Here is an 11,732-nt window from a genome sequence, read left to right on the forward strand (position 1 = left end):
TAGCCTGATTGTCAGTATATCACAACAAATGGCATGTTTTGGGAAAGCAGCCATATGCTATTACTGTCTAATAATATGGGAAGTATTGCACTGTAAGATATTTCAGTGCCAGATTAGCCAGCCATGTAGAGCTTATAACATGTGAGGGATGACAAAGAATGTGACCCTCTCAAATGACAGCTATCGGTGGTGGCTCATAACATGTGGTGTCAGCGAACAACAATACTGTTCCCCATTACAGAACATGAAGCAGCAAGTCAGCGTTGACATGATTCTGACCACGTTTTGAAGTAGTACAGAAATCAATGTTGTCACCTTGCTAGCTGCTCACCCTCTATTCGAAGACTCAGGACATTGGATACCCCAGATTTGATGGGAAAATAACACAAAAATGAATCGGCTGCTTTTTGTTTCTCATCTTTTTATCATTCTGGCAGGTAAAGCATATTCGAACCATGCCTGTTGGCTTACTGACTGTTCTTCTGTCGACTATAACATACCTTTGCCAGGATATTTTAGGTGGTAATCTATCCTAAACCAATATTTGAATATCTTACAAATCTAATTCATTCATGGGATATCTACATCAGATAATTTCTCATTGATTCTTGGTCGTGCTTTATCCTTTAGTTAACTATAAGATTTCAAATCTTACTTGATGTATATCTTAGGTAAGCTAGTGACTGCTGGATATGCTGGAATAGTTTAAAAGGCATCCCGCATTAGGCTCTGATGATTGACAGGGGCATGTGTGCTTTATCTGTGTTTGACTCCACAAGTCGATTGTTTCGTGAAATACACTGTATATTTGTAGCCAATTTTCATAGATATACCGTTTTGAATGTCTCAAAACGTCTTTCAAGCTCTCGGGGTACGTTCTTGAGCAAAATAGGTTTCATTTCAAGGGCAGGCAGGCAGGAAAATGAAATGGGATACCGCTCCGGCATGGGTCAAATATGTAGCGGAAATAGCGAGTGTCACGTCTGAAACACTATCTGTATTGACAGAGCTCTCATCTCCATCACCTCCAGCATCCCACGATGATAGTATACCACTGGTCTATAACAGTGTATGATTCAAAGTCATTAAGGAAGGAAGGAAGGAGGGAAGGAAGGAGGGAAGCCCTTTAATAATAAATATACTATTTGCACTTACATGAACCACTATCTATCAGTCTTCTGATGCTGTAAACCCCAAACTGTACCATGCGAGCCATACACCAAGCTGTCTCTGTGTTCCTTGCAGGTTCTGCCTGGGGCTCTGATGATGAGACCCGTCTGGTGAAAATCCTGTTCACTGGCTACAACAAGGTGGTGCGTCCTGTCGCTCACTTCAAGGACCCAGTGGTGGTTACAGTTGGCCTGCAGCTCATTCAACTCATCAGTGTGGTAAGAAAGATATCACACCATCCCATATCAATCAATATTTATCATGCAATTCACATCACTGTCAAACACTATGTAGAAACTCAAATCAATTCTCTTTCTCTGCAGGATGAGGTCAACCAGATTGTTAACAGCAATGTTCGACTGAAACAGGTTTGTTTCTGCCATTTCCTGTATCAACATGGCAATATAAATATGAGATTAAAGTATTTTTCTTTCTGGCTAGTTTGTAAGAGAGTAATGATAAGGAAGTTGTAAGTGTGGATAATTAATAGAAGGAATTCCAGAATTATTTCTGAAGATACATTAAACAATCCCTATAAACCGTTGATTTATATACATTTTAAAGAAACTGTAACAAAACATTATCTGGAAAAAATCCATGTTGAAATGATCCCCTCTTTGTCAATTTCATCTGAATCCGACTTCATTTCAGGAACTTCAAATAGTCTATCTGAAATGTTCTTGGTATGCTCTTTGTACCTTGTACTGTCATTTTACAGCAATGGAAGGACGTGAACTTGCAATGGAATCCTGAGGATTACGGTGGAATCAAAAAGATAAGAGTGCCCTCCACTGACATTTGGCGCCCTGACCTCGTTCTCTATAACAAGTAAGATTCAGGCCATATTTGCATCAAATGTCTTTCTTTTTTTACCATTCTCTCACTGTGATAAAATGTTACCAGACAGACAGACTGGATGTCATGATGTTTCCCATCTTTCCCTGTGCATAGTGGGTAAGAGCTCACATAGCATCGGGCTAAATCTGGCTTCTATACCACAGGTTCCCCCCACACCATATGCCTGCGTCTGACACACTGCTGTTTCTCCCTGACAACCAGCTCCTATGCTACAGCAACCTGTACCAGTCTCAGCTCTGGTTGGTTGGCCTGGTTGGTTGGCCTGTGTGGATGCTGTGATGGCAGGGCCATGCCAAGCCCCAGGCAGGGACGTCCCTCTGTGTTAACATTATCCGTGTTTGTGTGTGCCCACAGTGCTGATGGTGACTTTGCCATCGTTCACGAGACCAAAGTGCTGCTGGAGCACACTGGCATGATTACGTGGAATCCCCCTGCCATCTTCAAGAGCTACTGTGAGATCATCGTGCTGCACTTCCCCTTCGACCTGCAGAACTGCAGCATGAAGCTGGGTACCTGGACCTATGATGGCAACTTGGTTGTCGTCAATCCCGTAATAATCACCATCACTATTTTGTCATATTTCTCTAATTGATCCCCTGTGTATGTCCTGTGATACAGCTGTGTATACACATACAGCCCAGTGCCGATTTGACATATTGTTCTAAGTCCCATTACAAAACACCCCACGTCCTAAAACCTTCCAATAAGGTTGTGCCGTTTCTGGTCAGTTGCTTCCTTATTACATTTTTATTACCTGTCTCCACCAGGACAGCGACCGTCCTGACCTGAGTAACTTCATGGAGAGTGGAGAGTGGGTGATGAAGGACTACCGCAGCTGGAAACACTGGGTGTACTATGCCTGCTGCCCAGACACGCCCTACTTGGACATCACCTACCACTTCCTGATGCTGCGGCTGCCCCTCTACTTCATCGTCAACGTCATCATCCCCTGCATGCTCTTCTCATTCCTCACTGGCCTCGTCTTCTATCTGCCCACTGACTCTGGTTGGTATTGCATCCACTTCAATCATTTCAGTTCTAAATCCCTTTTATTTTTCAAGTGGCTGAAGATGAACTGAAATATATGTTGTCCTCATAGCCGCGACATTGATCGTTTACGTTGTGGTTGTGAAGTACCTGTATCAGCTGGTACAACTACACGCTTGTCCTCCTAACTGTCTCTTGGCTTCAGAAGTTCCTAGTAGCTACATTAGCTGTAACAGTGATGTGTCTCGGCTAGCATCTGGCCCTGTTCCCAGTGTTGAGGCCTGCCTCATTACCCAGAGACCCTGTGTGCTGCCATGTCTGTGAGCAGGCCTTTCCTTTCATGTATAATACATCTCTGGCTGCCTAACTCGGATAGGGCTGCTGCTACAGCATGATACTGTGGAGGGGCTGAGATGCAAAATGGAAGTCCTCTAGGTTTACTGATTTGACTGAACAGCAAAAACAACACAGAGTTCACATTCTACTGTAGAATCTCTGTGAATAAGTTTTGGACACACACCCCAGCAGACGTGGGAAGAATAGCAGGAAATTGGCTTCTGGTTGTAAAGGTGTTCAACTAAAAATAACACATACTAGGATTTATATTGTGTCTGTTTGCTTACCTGAGGTTGTTTGTGTGTAAGCCTGTGTAAGGAAGGCTACATGGGATGGGACAAATTAAACAACTAATTTCTTTGCTCCTGCTTGTAGCTATGGTATAGGCAATATTGTTCAGGCTCCAACTCACAGTTCATTTGTTAAAAGCAGTATTCCTCCCCATCTAGTGGAGGACTGAAAGAGAGGTTGGAGGAGCTCAATTGGACCAAGCCTATAAGAGTTGTGACAGAGGCTACTCCTCCCTGTGGTCAGAATGAGTTAGTGCCCTAAAGGGTGTGATGCCATTGACAGTCTCTCGCTATCAGTCTCTCTCTGAAGCTGCAGTGTGCAGCGATGCAGAAGATCAATTACCATAATGATCACCTCACTCACTTCACACCCTCTTGTAATTAATCTGAGAGAAGGGGACCAACCAGAGGGGGGATTAGCTCCCCAAGTCCTGAGATCAAATGACTATTTATTGATTTTTTTTTCATTTTTCAATTAAATTGTAACGGGTGTCACAGTTGAGTTGCACTGGAGCAATGCTGTGACTGTAGTATTTGCTTTACCCATTCTTACCTCGTTATTAACTGCTCTCACAGTGTTCAACAACAGTTATATGTTATGAAGCTCAGTTGTCTCCTTATGAGCATGTGTTCAGTCTGTCATGAGCCTGGGTTCTCCACTGAACTGTTCAAAGCTGTCTGCGTGCTGTATGAATGACTGATTTAGTATGCGACAATTATAATTGTGAAAATGATAACCTTATGTCACAACGGAACATAGTTTGCATCCCTCGCAAGCTCCAATTGTGCCTTTCTTCATAGATGAATGCTTCTGTATGCGTCTGCTTTTGCAGACCTGAGTTGTGTGAACATGTGTGTCCTCAGGTGAGAAGATGACTCTGAGTATCTCTGTCCTGCTGTCTCTGACTGTGTTCCTGCTGGTCATCGTTGAGCTCATCCCCTCCACATCCAGTGCTGTGCCGCTCATCGGGAAGTACATGCTCTTCACCATGGTTTTCGTCATTGCCTCCATCATCATCACTGTCATCGTCATCAACACCCACCACCGTTCCCCCAGCACTCACACCATGTCCCCCTGGGTTCGCAAGGTGGGAACAGCTGGTACATTTCTAACTATTAGTTTTTGAAATCTAAAAAACATATGAAGGTTCTTAGAGTTAAGTTAAATGTCTGCACTCACTACTGTAAGTCACTCTGGATCAGAGCATCTGCTAAATGGCTCAAATGTAAATGTTAAGTTTGAATAGCATGGTGCTTTGCTAACAATAACATTTGGGTTCATTTGCAATGTAAATGACATGACACAGCCAAAGGATGATTTGTGCATTCCGATTTGTGAATCTTATGAGTGTGTGAGAGTGTAGAAATGTATCTATTGTGAGCGTACCAAGTAATTAGGCGTCACTCTAAAGCGGGAAGGTGGAATAAACGAGTCAGGAGTAGGTTTTTTTGATTGAACACAGTTCTCTATTGAGGGTATTTTGTCAACAAAAACATTCTAACATAATCAATGAAAAATCTTCCAAGGAAAAACACACATCTTCTTCTCCAGATGAAACAAGAACACAATGGGATAATCTTTAAACTACAACAAACATAACATATCACGGGTTTGTCACCGTCTTAGTGGTTCTTTCAGCACAGCTTCTCTCTCGGTGGCCATCTTCCAGAGATAGTTTTCCCCTCTCTGCTGGTTCCATTCTCTCTTTTATAGGGGAAGGAGAGTATGTCATTAGTACCGTCAGCTGTGCTTAATTGACTTTGGTTACCTTGTCTCCCATGCTTTGTTGGGCTACTATCCATGAGCCCAGCCTGCCCTCTAGTGGTCCTTCCACATACACCCCCCCCCCCAGGACCGAACCGGAGGGTCGGGCGCCAGACACACCGTCTTGGTGTCGGGACAGCGCGTCTGCATTCCCGTTCCTCGATCCGGCCCTGTGGATGACATGGAAAGAGAACGGTTGTAAAGACAAAAAACATCTGGCTATTCTGTTGTTATTGTTTCTCTTACCAGCCATCCACGTGAGGGGCGCATGGTCAGTAACTAATGCAAACCTCCGACCCAGTAGGTAGTACCGGAGATAATCGAGGGCCCACTTGATGGCCTCTTTCTCTACGGTCGCATACCTCTGTTCCCGATCGCTGAGTTTCCTACTAATGAAGAGAATCGGCTTCTCTGCTTCACCTTCACCCTGAGCTAGTACGGCCCGAGCCCTGTATCCGAGGGGTCGACCTGCACAATGAACTCTTGTGAGAAGTCCGGAGCCTGTAGAACGGGATCAGAACACAGGCCATCTTTTAGCAATCGAAAGGCCTCTTCCGTCTCGTCTTTCCACTCTACCTGGTTTGGCAGGTTTTTCCTGATGAGGTTTGTGAGGGGGTTGGCAATGGTTGCATATCCCGGGATAAAACGGCGATAATATCCTGTTATCCCTAAGAAGGCCCGAACGTCTCGCTTGGTCCGGGGTCGAGGCCAGTCACAAATTGCCCTGGTCTCCTCTGCCTGCGGGCGTATTTTCCCATTCCCCACAGTATACCCCAGGTATTCCGCTTCGGACAGGCCCAGGCAGCATTTATTTGGATTGGCTGTCAACCCTGTGGCTTCCAAACTCACGAGCACCGCCCGTAATCGCAGGAGGTGACTATCCCAGTCAACGCTGGGGATGACCACATCGTCTATGTACGCCGCTGCATACTCTTGATGGGGCTGTAGAATGGCATCCATGAGGCGTTGGAAGGTTGCAGCGGCTCCGTGCAGTCCGAAGGGCATCCTCACATACTGGAAAAGCCCCTCTGGGGTGGCGAAGGCAGTCTTTGGGCGATCCTCCGGAGCCACCGGCACTTGCCAATATCCCTTCGTCAAATCCAGGGTAGTGATGAACTTGGCCTTTCCTAAGCGCTCCAAGAGTTCATCCACGCGGGGCATGGGGTACGCATCGAATGTAGAGATGGCATTCACGCCCCTAAAGTCGTTGCAGAGTCTCATACTACCATCGGCTTTGGGGACCAGGACTATGGGACTGGACCACTCGCTCGTCGAGGGCTCGATCACGCCCATCCTCAACATCTCCCTCACCTCTTTCTTAGCGATGACTCGGCGAGCCTCAGGAATCCTGTAAGGGCGGATATGCACTTTCTTGCCGGGTTCAGTGTGGATATGGTGGAACAGGACATCTGTTTGTCCTGGGAATGGAGAGAATATTCAACCAAAGTTCATAATCAGCTTGTCTAGCTGTCTTGACTGCTCCGGTAGGAGAGTTTGGCCACGGCGCACCTGTGGTAGAGCCTCTTTTTTCTTTGCCCTCCAGGGCCATCAAAGCCACCTCCTCCTCTCGTCCAGGGTACGTCTTCAGCAGGTTTATGTGATAGAGTTGGACCTTCTTCCTCCTGTCAGGTTGCTTGATGAGGTAATTGACCGGTGAGACCCTTTTCATTACCTCGTAGGGCCCCCTCCACTGCGCCAGCAAGCGATGTTCGGCCGTGGGCACAAGCACCATCACTTTCTCTCCCACGGTGAACTCACGGGGGGGGTCGCAGATTTATCATAGGCCCGACCTTGGGTCCTTTGGGCCTTCTCCATATGCTCCTTGACTATGGGCCACACTGCTGACAGGCGGTCTCTCATCAGGGTAACGTGTTCTATTGTGGATCGAAAGGGGCATGGTTGGGTCTCCCAGGTCTCCTTGGCTAAGTCGAGGATTCCTCGACAGGGTCTGCCATAGAGCAATTCAAACGGAGAGAATCCAGTGGATGCCTGGGGTACTTCTCGCAGGGCAAACATTAAGTGTGGGAGAAGCATGTCCCAGTTTTTCCCGTCTCGGGACACCACTCTTCTCAACATGCTTTTAATTGTTTTGTTCAAGCGTTCACACAACCCATCTGTTTGAGGGTGGAATATGCTTGTACGTATCTGTTGAACCTGATATAACCGACAAGTCCTTCATCAACCGGGACATGAACGGGGTTCCTTGATCGGTTAAGATCGTCTTGGGAAGGCCCACACGAGAGAACATCAGGAATAACTCCTTGGCAATTCCCTTTGACAACATGTTACGCAGGGGTATGGCCTCCGGGAACTTGGTAGCGTAATCTATAACCACTAGGATGTACTCGTGTCCTCTGGCAGATTTTGGGAGGGGTCCTACGAGGTCCATAGCTATGCGTTCAAAGGGAGTCTCTATGATGGGGAGAGGAATCAAAGGGTTACGTAGGTGTGGCCGTGGGGCTGTACGTTGACATTGATCACACGTCTTACAATACCTGGCCACATCTCGGGTGACACGGGGCCAATAGAATCTCTGCATGATTCTGTCAATAGTCTTGTCTCGTGCCAGGTGTCCTCCTAGGACGTGGGAATGGGCTAACTGTAGAACTGTATCCCTGTATGGTCTAGGCACCATTAGTAATTCCTGGTTTTCCCCCCTTCGTCGTACGACCCAGTATAAGAGACCCCGCCTGATTGCATAGTAAGGAAGAGGGGGCTCACCTGATCCGTCGACGTTCCTCCCGTCGATCACCTTGACATTCCTCATGGCCTCCCTTAGGTCTGGGTCTCTATGCTGCGAGGTGCCGAACTGTCCCTTTAATTCCTGGGGCAGGTCAACCTCAGTAGAGGGATGTGGAGGTTGTTCCACATCCCCATCAGGGGGGACCGAGGAGAATCCCTTCCAGGTTCCCTCCTCGGATGGAGCTTCAAATATATCCCTTAGTGCCTGGTTGCTCTTTCCTTCCTGTGTTGTGTATAACCCTTCACAGGTGTCTTCATAGGTGGTTTCCTGGAATATCTGTCGTAAAAGTTGGGTCGCTATTTCTTCCTCTGCTGTAGAGGACGAGGACGCGGCTACGTCTCCTTGTAGTACTACTACCTCGGGCTTGGAGTTTCTCTTCTTTCCTGTCCCCCTTCTTCCCGTGCATAACGTCATCTGCCGAAGCTCCTTATATAGGGGACAGTCTCTCCCGATCAATAATGACACCTTCAGCTGGGGCACTTTCCCTGCCCTGACTGTACACCTTCCTTTTGGAGTGAGAATAGGCAGATTCACAGTGGGGTAGTAGTGGGTGTCTCCATGGATACAGGATACGGCTACTTTGTCTGGTAGCAGTGTTGCGGAGGTCACCATCCGCTCCTCTACTAACGTAACCATACTTCCCGAGTCGAGAATAGCTACCACATCTTGTCCTTCAACTCGCACCGGAATCTCTGAGGCTGGGGCTATCTCTGCTAACCAACAGTGTTGATCCTGCCCCCTCAAAACGGGACGTGTGGGGGTAGGCAGTGACGACTCCGTGACCATGGGCTCATCCTTGCTAGCACATTGTGGGGCATAATGGTTGGGAGACTGACATTTATAACACCGACCCGGCTGTGTGGTGGCTGACTTCTCCCACCTCCGGGGGGGGGGCTTGGACGTTTCGGTGGCGGGCGCGACGAGGTGAGTCGTGGTACGGGATTGGAAGACTCCTTCCGTTCCTCCTTGTCACTTTTTAACAACTCCCCTGTAGACCGATATGTTTCCACCGCCTGGGCTGTCGTCGGCTGACAACGGGTTGGCTTGCCCCACAACCCTTTTTAAGTCACTGGGTAATTCTCTCAATATCTTGTCCACTACGAGAGTCTCTATCACATGTCCTACTCCCTTTCCCAGTTCTAGCCACTGTTTCGTCAGTCGTATTAAGGCGAAGATCTGGGCACGGACGGGTTGATCAGCTGTATAGGTCCATTGATGGAACTTTACAGCCCTATCTCTGGCAGTCAGCTGGTACTGGGACAGGATCTCGGTTTTTAGTCGCCCATAGTCCGCAGCTTCGCGGGAATCCAGGTCAAAATAGGCTTCCTGAGCCACCCCGGTCAAAAGAGGAGCTAATGCGCTAGCCCATTCTGTGGGCGGCCACTCTTCCAAGGTGGCCGTCCTTTCGAAGGTCATGAGGAAGGCCTCAATATCATCCTCCTTGGAGAGACGAGGTAAGATGGCGTGAGCAGCCACTCTTGGCCTAACTCTGGGTTCTTCTCGTCGACTCAGCTGTTGTTGCAGGAGTTCTATGGTTGTCTGCTGTGTCGTGATCAATTGTTGTAGTAGTTGTTGTAGAATCCATCGTTCTTGAATGGTTCCTCCGGGTCTACTGGAAGAATATTGATTTACTCACTTATCCTTGTGTCACTCGTCCACCTAATGCCCGCATCCTCCACCAATGTGAGCGTACCAAGTAATTAGGCGTCACTCTAAAGCGGGAAGGTGGAATAAACGAGTCAGGAGTAGGTTTTTTTGATTGAACACAGTTCTCTATTGAGGGTATTTTGTCAACAAAAACATTCTAACATAATCAATGAAAAATCTTCCAAGGAAAAACACACATCTTCTTCTCCAGATGAAACAAGAACACAATGGGATAATCTTTAAACTACAACAAACATAAATCACGGGTTTATCACCGTCTTAGTGGTTCTTTCAGCACAGCTTCTCTCTCTCTCGGTGGCCATCTTCCAGAGATAGTTTTCCCCTCTCTGCTGGTTCCATTCTCTCTTTTATAGGGGAAGGAGAGTATGTCATTAGTACCGTCAGCTGTGCTTAATTGACTCTGGTTACCTTGTCTCCCATGCTTTTTGGGCTACTATCCATGAGCCCAGCCTGCCCTCTAGTGGTCCTTCCACACAATTTTTAAGCATACAGTATTCACAAATTGTTCATGAAACAACATGGCAGACACACTGGTATCAAGTCTTCATAATAGTACCAACAAAAAAAGTGCACTCCCCAGTACTGCCATCTAGTGACATAATATAGATGACTGAAGTTGTTTACTGTATAACTGTATAGTTGACTGTATTTTCTGATTTGACCATGATATTGTTAAATTGAGGAGCCAGATAAGTGTCTGAATTTGGCACATTGTAGGTATTTTACCTGTCCTCAGTATAACTTCTGTTCTTATTTTTTCTTCGCAGATTTTCATTGACACCATTCCCAACCTCATGTTTTTCTCAACAATGAAACGTCCTGCAAAGGAGAAACAGGACAAAAACATCTATGGTGCTGACTTTGACATCTCAGACATCTCAGGCAAGCCCACCCCTACTGCAGTCACCTACCAGTCCCCCATCACCAAGAACCCCGACGTACGCAGTGCTATTGAGGGGGTGAAGTACATCGCTGAGACCATGAAATCTGATGAGGAGTCCAACAGTGTAAGACTCTGGAGTTAATTTCCATCCTTCCCACAGATTTCTCCTTAAAGTATCCGTTTACATGTTTCTAATTACTCTCCTCTTTTCCCAGGCCGCTGAAGAGTGGAAGTTTGTAGCCATGGTGCTGGATCACATTCTGCTGTGTGTGTTCATGGGGGTGTGTATCATTGGCACACTGGGGGTGTTCGCAGGCCGTCTCATTGAGCTGAGCATGACGCCCTAGAGGTCTGCGGTGTGTCATGTATAGTGCCAGACGTTTTAATTGACCTGACCAGGAAAAACCTCTGGGCCTAAGTGACTCTAAAAGTCAAATATTGCTGTGTGAAGACTTGCTTGCTGCTGTTTTTGACCCTCCAGTTCACAGTATAAACATGCATTATTATTGGGTGGTTTGCAATTTGTCACACCCTGATCTGTTTCACCTGTCTTTGTGATTGTCTCTACCCCCCTCCAGGTGTCGTCCATCTTCCCCATTATCCCCTGTTCTCTGTTTGTCTGTTGCCAGTTTGTTTTCTTTTGTCAAGCTTACCAGCAGTTTTCCTTCTGCTCCTGTTGCTCGATTGTTCCTGTTTCCTAGTTGACCATTCTGTCTGCCCCTGACCCTGCCTGCTGTCCTGTATCTTTGCCCCACCTATCTGGATTACTTACCTCTGCCGGCCATTGACCTGCCTTTTGCATGCCCCTGTTCTATTAATAAACTGTTGTTACTTCGACTTTGTCTGGGTCTTACCTGAAACATACAATTAGCTCAGATTGCTGGGTGCATGCATGTTTATCCATATTTTCACTAATGTGTGTTAATTTTCGAGCAGTTGAGACATATTCTAATCAAGTTTATTGTAATCAAGGTATTTGTTCTAGTTCCTCAATGCATTTTTTATATGTTTTCATGAATCTATAATTCAGTA

The 11,732-nt window shown here is 46.7% G+C and overlaps 1 protein-coding gene across 1 annotated transcript; it reads left to right on the forward strand.

Annotated features, from left to right (window-relative positions):
• The first annotated feature begins 240 nt into the window (after nucleotides 1–240).
• Nucleotides 241–11,691, forward strand: LOC118367056 (acetylcholine receptor subunit alpha-like). Its single transcript, XM_035750048.2, has 9 exons — nucleotides 241–437; nucleotides 1,246–1,388; nucleotides 1,494–1,538; nucleotides 1,889–1,998; nucleotides 2,383–2,578; nucleotides 2,796–3,033; nucleotides 4,506–4,729; nucleotides 10,585–10,824; nucleotides 10,916–11,691. Exons 1-9 carry the CDS (start codon nucleotides 392–394, stop codon nucleotides 11,045–11,047), a joined length of 1,374 nt encoding a protein of 457 aa, XP_035605941.1. The 5' UTR covers nucleotides 241–391; the 3' UTR covers nucleotides 11,048–11,691.
• The last annotated feature ends 41 nt before the right edge of the window (nucleotides 11,692–11,732 follow it).

Source organism: Oncorhynchus keta, chromosome 34 (genome assembly GCF_023373465.1).
Source record: "Oncorhynchus keta strain PuntledgeMale-10-30-2019 chromosome 34, Oket_V2, whole genome shotgun sequence".
Classification (NCBI taxonomy): domain Eukaryota; kingdom Metazoa; phylum Chordata; class Actinopteri; order Salmoniformes; family Salmonidae; genus Oncorhynchus; species Oncorhynchus keta.

Bases quoted from the DNA above. Each gene is read 5' to 3' on its own strand.
- LOC118367056 (XM_035750048.2), top strand. From the start codon at position 392: ATGAATCGGCTGCTTTTTGTTTCTCATCTTTTTATCATTCTGGCAG. The intron at 2,579-2,795 runs GTAATAATCACC...TGTCTCCACCAG, and splicing joins ACTTGGTTGTCGTCAATCCC to GACAGCGACCGTCCTGACCT. The intron at 3,034-4,505 runs GTTGGTATTGCA...GTGTGTCCTCAG, and splicing joins CTATCTGCCCACTGACTCTG to GTGAGAAGATGACTCTGAGT.